General features: G+C 35.1%; 1 protein-coding gene across 1 annotated transcript; it reads left to right on the top strand.

Annotated features, from left to right (window-relative positions):
- The first annotated feature begins 601 nt into the window (after positions 1 to 601).
- On the top strand, positions 602 to 8,313 carry LOC110728714 (zinc finger MYM-type protein 1-like). Its single transcript, XM_021908358.1, has 2 exons — positions 602 to 2,929; positions 8,182 to 8,313. Exons 1-2 carry the CDS (start codon positions 602 to 604, stop codon positions 8,311 to 8,313), a joined length of 2,460 nt encoding a protein of 819 aa, XP_021764050.1.
- Positions 8,314 to 8,940: the final 627 nt, after the last annotated feature.

Below are 8,940 nucleotides of genomic sequence, written 5' to 3'. Positions count from 1 at the left end.
CTTCTCGCATAGTCGCATAATCGCATTTCGAAATCGCTACTCGCTAGTAAGTTGATTTCTAATTTTTATTTTTAATTTCTAATCTTCAAATTAATTCAGTCTAATTAGTTAATTTTATTAAACTTTGGTTTAAACTTTGGTTGATTTGTTAATTTGTAGTTGGCTGTGCTGCTGAATTGGCGAATTGCTGTTTTGCTGAGTGCGTGCCTCGGTGCCTGAGACTTGAGTGCTGCCGACTGCCGTGCTGCGGTGCTGGCCGACTGCCCGTGGCCCTATTGTAGTGCTGCTCCGCCTGCTCCGCTGCTCGCCTCCGCCTAGCAAGGTAGGTAATCAACTAATCATCAATTGATTTTTTTTGTGAAATCTGTTTTGTGTAATTGTGTTTTGTGTAATTGTGTTTTGTGTAATTGAAATCTCTTGAACTTATTAGTTATTACTTATGTGAAATCTGTTTTGTGTAATTGTGTTTTGTGTAATATGTTTATGTCATTATGTCATTATGTGAAATTGCTTGATTTAGACCATTTAGTTGAATATTTATTCAAATAATTTTTCTGGGGAATATTGCTTGATTTAGTTCAATATTTATTCAAATTTCAGAATGAAGAGAAAACGTACTCCAAATGAAATGCAAAACATTACTAGCTTCTTTGCTAAAAAGAATCCTACTCCAACTTCTCTTCCACATCCAACACAAAATGAACAAACTATAACTCCACCTCAAGAAAGTGAGCAACTTTCATCTCCATCTCATTATTCAACTCAAAATTCCCCTCAAAATGAACAAGGCCAATGTTCTCCTAATGCCCCAATCTTTGGAGAAAGATTAAGTGAACATGAATTTGCTAATCTTCCACAAGATCCAGGAAAGAGGAGAAAAATGAGTCAATTTCATAAAGATGATAGAGATTTAGTGAGAAGAATTTACATTCAAAGAAAGCCTTGTCAGCCCAAAGACTTTACATTTCCTCAAACTTCTATTTTTGGCAAAAATCGTCGCTTTTGTGCTAAGTGGTTTGATACTTGGACTTGGCTTGAGTATAGTGTGGAAAAGGATGCTGCCTATTGTTTCCCTTGTTATCTATTCAAGGATGAAAATGCCTTTGGAGGTGATGCTTTTGTTAGTGATGGTTTCAAATCATGGAATCGATCGGATTTAATAAGAAAACATGTCGGTAAACACTTGAGTGCACATAATAATGCTGTTTTAGCTATGGATTTGTTCAAGAAACAAAATTCAAGCATCACACAAGCCTTAACAAAACAAACCGCTGAGAGTACAAATGCATATAGGACGCGACTTGAAGCTTCAATTGAATCTATCCAATGGCTTTTACTCCAAGGGTTGCCTTTCCGTGGTCATGATGAAAAAGAAAGTTCCTTAAGAAGAGGTAACTTTCTTTCACTTTTATCCCTTATTTCCAAAGGTAATCCTGAATATTCTAAAGTTGTTTTCAAAAATGCTCCTAGTAATTGTCAACTTACTTCTCCTAAAGTCCAAAAAGATATCATAAATGCATGTGCAAAAGAGACCACTAAAGCAATGCTTGAAGATATTGATGGTGGTTTATTTTCTATCCTTGCTGATGAGTCCGCTGATGTTTCTGACAAGGAACAATTGGCTCTTTGTTTGAGATATGTTAATAGAAAGGGAGAAGTGTGTGAGCGTTTACTTGGTATTGTGCATGTTGTAAACACTGCTTCTTTGACTCTCAAAACTGCTATTGAATCCTTATTAATGGAGCATTCTTTGTCTTTCTCTCAAGTACGGGGTCAGGGTTATGATGGGGCAAGTAATATGCAAGGTTCTATTAATGGCCTTAGGACTCTTATAGAGAATGAATGTAAAGAAGCTTATTTTGTCCACTGCTTTGCTCACCAACTTCAATTAACTCAAGTTGCACTTGCTAAAAAGAATTCAGATTGTGCTTGGTTATTTGTTGATGTACTTGCACCTCTCTTGAATTTTGTGGGGGGTTCACCAAAAAGGAAAGAGTTTCTTCATGAAAATCAAGCTCAAAGAGTGGTGGATGCATTGTCTCTAGGTGAACTTGAAACGGGTTCAGGTTTAAATCAAGAACGTGGATTAGGTAGACCTTGTGATACTCGTTGGGGATCTCACTTCAAGACAATCTTGAATGTACTTGATTTATTCCCTGTAATCCTTGGTTCTCTTGAGGATATTGCAAAACTATCTGATACAATAGATTCTAATAGAGCTCAAACACTTACAAATCTTCTGATGTCCTTTGATTTTGTGTTCGTGGCACAGTTGATGGTTAGTATATTTGCGATAAAAAATGCTTTGAATGTGGCCTTACAAAAGCACGATCAAGACATTGTGAATGCAATGACCATGGTTAATGTAACCAAGACTAATTTGCAAAAAATGAGAGATGAAGGATGGGATTCTCATATGGAAAAGGTAATTTCTTTTATTGGTGACTATGACATTGCAGTTCCAGATATGGAGGCTAAATATGTTGTTCCCGGGAGGAGGTTGTTTAGAGGTAAATGCCCACAAGTGTCTAATCTACATCATTTTCGAGTTGAAGTTTTTTTTGGTGTCATTGATCTTCAATTGCAAGAACTTGAAAATCGATTTCCCGAAATAATTAAAGAACTACTTGTGTGTATGTCTTGTTTGAGTCCTCTGGATCGTTTTTCTAAGTTTGATAAGGAAAAATTGATTAAGCTTGCAAAATTCTATCCTAATGAATTTCCAAGTTCAGAATTGATAGTCTTTGGTCATACACTTGATAGTTACATTTGTTCTGTTAGAGGAGATGAAAGGTTTTGGAATTTGAAGGGTCTTAGTGATCTTTCAATCAAATTGGTTGAAACGGGATTGTCTGAAACTCATGATAGGGTCTATTTACTTTTGAAGTTGGTGTTGCTTCTTCCTGTCGCAACGGCAAGTGTGGAAAGGGTATTTTCTGGCATGAAGCAAGTGAAAGACAAACTACGAAATAGCATGGGAGATCAAATGTTGAATGATTGTTTAATTACTTATTTGGAGAATGATTTGTTTTTGAATGTTAGCATGGAAGATATCATGAATCGATATCAAAACATGAAAACTCGTCGAGAACTATTGTAATAAGTTTGCATTACTATTTAGTTGTCTTTTGTAGTATTATATGAACATTTGGTTGTATTTTGTACTGTTTGAATATTTGGATGTATTTTTCAGTACTATTATTTGGTTGTTTGGTAAAAAAATTTTTTTACATATTTGATTATCGATTGTGACTCACCAGTCGGAAAATCCTGGGTCCGCCACTGACAACAAATGCAAATAGTAATGGATCTATACTTATTTCGAGGCTACTGTCAGACATCGGTAAAACATTAATAACTTTTTCATGGCTTCCATTAATATTCAAGAACAAAAAAAGAAATTGGGTATGGGTTTAGCAAAAATTCGACGATTAAAGAAGGAAAAAACAGCGAAATTAAAGTTAATTCAACAATTAAAATTCACGCACACAACAAAATGGGGAAAACGTATCAAATCGCAACAAATTAAGACCACAACAACAAAATTCGGCAGGGAAATTAAAGGGATTAGATCAAACCTTGTTTAGCAGAACAATTTAGTTATTCGCTCGAGAAATTTGAAAGAAACCTTGCTGCTTGATAGTTGAGAGGAGAGAGATGACCATAAAAATTTAGGTTACTCAAGCGTAAAATATGTTTAAGAAAATTTAGGGGAACGATTTTTTTATAGGAGCCAGACCAGGTAATCAGCCTGATTTACAAAATTTTGTCAATCAGGCGTTTTTGTGGGCCCCACACCGTACCAGATAAAATTTTTATAATGGTTTGTATGGTATTTGGTAACGAAGGAATTCTGCCGTTATTTTGGCAAGTAACGTCGTTAACATCAAATGCAAACCATTAGCTGAATATTTTTAAAAATAAAACCCTTTGTCCTGAAACGCCATTGTCATCCCAATTTACAGCTCAGTACGCCCCAAAACTGGTAAGAATTAAATTCGCCAAGTATGAATTGGTTTTTGATTTCTTCGCAATTGACAGCAAAATTGGACTTGATGACCACAAATTGGAAATGATTCGTGACTAATTATGGTCGAAGAAGATCCCAATTGCATGAAACTATGAAAGGTCATCATAATGTATCGTGGTCGGGGAAGATGATCTTCACAAAATAATAAATTAGGGCTTCCAAATTGGGAAAGTGCTTTCAAATTGGGAAAGTGAAGTTAACTTCGTTAATAGCTATGACTAAATCGGCAAATTCCAGTAGATGTTACTGTTTGAACACCATCAATGGATATTTCCATATTTACCCCAACACTTTAAAGTTAGTTGACGAAAATACCCCCTGATGTACATCCTTTGTCAATCAGGCTGATCAACTAGTATTATCCCTTTTTTTAGGGGAACGATTTTTTAATAATTAAAGAAAGTTAGGGTTTTTTTTTTTTTTTTTTTTTTTTTTTTTTTTTTTTTTTTTTATAACAATTTTATATTTTTCGCAATCCACTATATATATTATCATTAATTTTCATAAACGTATTCATATATTTTTTAAGCATTCTAATTTTTCCAATCAGTTTAGTTCAGCTCAATTTAATAAATATGAATAGGCCCTAAGTTTACATTGTTTTGTTTAATATGGTTTTAAATGATTGAGTGTTCTTCTTTGCTAAGGTATGAGGTGGGTGTTTCAGGTTCCTTAGACAACCTTGGAATTTGAGATCAATGTTGAAACAACTCTGAAAAAACAGTGGAAGATATAGATTATTACTATTGAGATTTGTTTTGCTCTATATTTATAGTTTTAGTTTTAGATATTAGGTGATAAAGAATGTAGGAATTTACTCATTGTATATTACAGTTGAGATTTGTTTTGCTATATTTTTATAGTTTAAGTTTTAGATATTAGGTAATAAAGAATGTAGGCATTTACTGATTATATATAATGTGTTTAAAATATAATTATACGAATTTCTTTAATTAACTGATAATGATTGTGCAAGCCCTATCCAGTATTTGCTGGATATTTTTTTTTTTTTTAAATTTGGGCATACATTATTTGTAACAGGCACATACTGGATAGGGCATGCACAATCATTTGTAACGGGCACTTGCCCGTTACAAATAATATTTTTATCCGTAACGGGGGTATACGTAACAGCTGCTGCCCGTTACAAAAAGCCTATTTTTACCCGTTACGAATAGGCGTTTTTCCACTAGTGGTTTAAGGAGTGTTTTGCAACAAATTTCATGAAAAATGGTTAAGTATTTAACATTGTATGAGCATTTCTTTGTTTAAGTGCGTTCTTGCAATTTTTCCTTCGAATTTAGTTTGAATTTGTTGTTTTGATTTCTCATTTTGGTTATACTTGTTGATTATGATGTTAGTTATAGTATTGGAACTAATTTTACCTTCATAAGTGATGTTTTTAAAATTTGAATCCGAAAAATTGGCGCGAAGTTGTAGACACCCAAATGTGTCTCCCCAAAACCAAACCCAGTGATGAATACCTTTCATGTCATTTGATTATCGAAAAAAGCGAAAGTGTGAAAAGCCTAGTGATGAGGATGTTTTTATTAGAATATCTCTTCTTTCTGTTTTTGAAATATTTCTTTTCTTACCCTATTTTTGAAAAACGTGCATTTTAATTTAGTTTGGTCCATGATAAGGATCCAATAATAGTGTAGTTGGATAGGGTTTGAAAAGACCTTTCAAACGATATATTATAAGCCTGATTTCGATGAATAATGAGTACGTTATGGCCAAAACACTAAACTGGGCTCGAACCGAATCTTACCTACGGCCCAATGATCATGTGGAAGGTCCAAAGGTCTAATCCTATTCCTAAACTAATTAGGATTAATTAGAAGCTTCTATAAGTTTTTAAAAGATCTTAATTATCCTTTTTTGAAAAGATAAGATTAAAGAGTTTGAGTTAAATAAAAAATTTCCTTTTTTAAAACTTTCCTTTTTCTTGAATCCTAATTCTAATTGAATTTAAAGATGTTCAAAGATAGTCAGATATTATTTTCGTGCCTCATAATATTTATCCAAATTTTATATGGTTGGATAGATCTTGAAATTATATTTCCAATGATATATTATAATATTAAATTCGAGCTATAACGAAAAAGATATGAAAGAAGATACAAAACTCTATCCAAAACTGACACCCTTCCGCTATTTCGGTCATATCTTTTTATATGCAAAATATTTTAATCTTATTCTAATTGGGTTGGAAATTATACTTCAAGAGCTTTACAACGACATATTATATGACTTATTTGGACTTTTGGATCAAAAGATATGATAAAAACAAAAACACGTGAAACTGATTATTAGCGCCTGACGCTAAGGCTTGGCGCCTGGCGCTAACCTTCAGCGCCTGGCGCTAATGACCAGCGTCTGGCGCTAATCGTGTTTTATTCTCATCGAAACTCTAATTCTTTGTTCTATTTGTTTGACTGATTTTCTATATAAATAGCCTCCTAAAGTTCTGTTTTTAATCACCAATTCTCATCAAGAATCTCTTGATTACTCTCTCTCTCTCTCTCTCTTTCTCTCTCTCTCTATTCTAAACTAGCCTTTTGCACACAAAATTCTGCATTCACAATGTCTAGACACACCTAGCCAAGTTTGAAGTTGCCTTCGCCCTAGACGTGAAAGGTTTTAATTTCTAAGGAGGTAGAGGCATCCAAGTAAGTGCTTTAATTGATTTATTGATTTTATGATATAGAAATCATGCTTAGATTGTTATTTTGATTCCTAGTATCATGTTAGGATGTTTTATTGATTCCTAGTATCATATTTAGGATGTTCCCAGTATCATGTTAGGATGCTTTCTTTAGTATGATATTTAGGGTGATTTGCTTATATCAATTATGATTTCTATGATGCTTCCTATCTTCTTTCCTAATAGCATGTTAGCATCATGTTAGGGCTAAATATTTTGATCTTTATTGTTTAGTGACATGCTAGGGTTTCTTATTAATCTTGTTAGTATCATGCCTAGGATCTTGCTATTATTATGCTTTAACATGAACATGATTATTTTAATTATTATTATGATATTTATTTTGATTGTTGTATTGATTTTTATTTATTGTTGCTTGATTATATTTATTGTTATTGCTTGATCACACCTTTTATGTATGTTTAAAGGAAATTGGTACTTGTAATCACGCTTAATAAGATAATTAATAATCTCGTTTAGGGTTAATATGATTATAATTCAAGTGATCGCCAATAATAGATTTATTTGTGCATTAATATTCAACCAACATAGATTAAACAGGTTTAGGGTTAATCTTATTGATTGCATGTTAGTCAGAAAGCGCACATGAATACGATCAGAATAATGTAGAGGCCTATTATTAGGGCAGGTTCAATCTCTTTTAGGTTGGATTTGTACCTTCATCCCCGAACTACCAGTCATGGTTCCAGACCTATTGGAGTTGATGATCTCCTAAATCGTTCAGGGGTGTAACCTTCACCTTGTGAACGGTTTACAAGTTCCTAAAACTTGTTGGCGACTCTTTTTCTCTATCTTCTTTCCCTTTGGACGCCACCATGCTTAAGTGTATGATCACAGTGGGGTTCAAGTTTGGGATAATGCTTGAAATATTCCCTACAGAAGTATACACTTAGCTTTAGTTGAAACTGATATAAAATGACTTTTGTGGGTTTTGAATGCCCCATTTACTAAGTTTAACTACAAGTATCGTAGCCCTCAAGTATGGGTGGCATTTAATTTTTGTGTTTTGCCCTCTCCGCAACCATTATGCTGCCGAAATGGGTTTAAAACAAGTATATTAGCTTAGGTTAGCCTTAGAAAGAAAAATAAACTAATAAGGAACTTTATCCGTTTATAGTATGCATTTTCCTCTGTTCGATGATGTCGAGGTGGATCTAGGAGGTCCTGTACCTAAGGAGGTAGTTCGCCCTTGAAAGAGGGTGACACGTCCTCGTGAGGAGGCTTAGGAGCGACGCGTCGGAGCTGATCAATGTCGTCAGGCTCCCAACTGGGACCCTCGGGTGCTTAAGTGGGACCCAGACCATCACGTTTCGATCAGGAGTATGTGCAGCATAGTGAGTTCTTTTGCGTCTCTTTTTTTTGTTTCTTTCTCTTTCTTCTTAAAACAAGCCGTAATCGTATTATATTTTGTATGTTTTTTTAGAGTGATCCTAGCATTATTTTGTACGGATTAGGCGACTTCAGAGGCCGTTTTGAGAGTTTACCAGACGTGGTGAAGGGTATAGTGGAGCTTTCGGGGATCAGCCCCCAGCTAGCGGCTCTTCGGGATTTATAGAGTCAGCCTTCACCATCAACTTTCCTTCATGGGTTGCTGAGAGTTTTGGTGGGATTCCACCGACACTTTCCACTTCCCATGGAGAGATGACGGTTACCCCTTGCGATTTTTCTATCATCACGGGTTTTCCTTTTGGAGGTGAGCCTATGACTGTGGAGGCCGTAAAGGGGTCAGACAAGAGGTTGCATGACCTCGTGGGGGGACTGTTTTGCGGTACCCTTCATGTGTACGCGCAGTCTTGTCCGTACTCGGTTCTTGCCGACGAGATTGATAGGCAGTGTACACTTGAGCAGCTGGCTTGGATATACTTTGCTCATGTTCTTTCCGTCATTTTCTTGAGTGATCGGAGAGAGCGTTTCGCTATTGGGTTACTTATTTGCCTCAGTGATTTGGGGCAAGTAGGTAATCTGAGCTGGGCGAAGGTGTTGTATGCCCGTATGCTTACAGCTATGGGAAAAGTGTCCCGGGTGATAGATTTCACAGCAGCTACCGAGGTTCCTCGGATCTCCATTTCGTGGCATAGTCTTATCCTCGAGGTGCGTATTTGTTTTTAACTTTGTTATCTTGTTTAATCACCATATTTGCCTTTCAATCTAATTATTTTTTCAATTCTTTTAGGCTTACGGA

The sequence above is a fragment of the Chenopodium quinoa genome, unplaced genomic scaffold (assembly GCF_001683475.1).
Source record: "Chenopodium quinoa cultivar QQ74 unplaced genomic scaffold, ASM168347v1, whole genome shotgun sequence".
Lineage (NCBI taxonomy): Eukaryota > Viridiplantae > Streptophyta > Magnoliopsida > Caryophyllales > Amaranthaceae > Chenopodium > Chenopodium quinoa.
The sequence above is the reverse complement of the archived record's forward strand: the minus strand, read 5'-3'. Positions and strand labels throughout refer to the sequence as shown.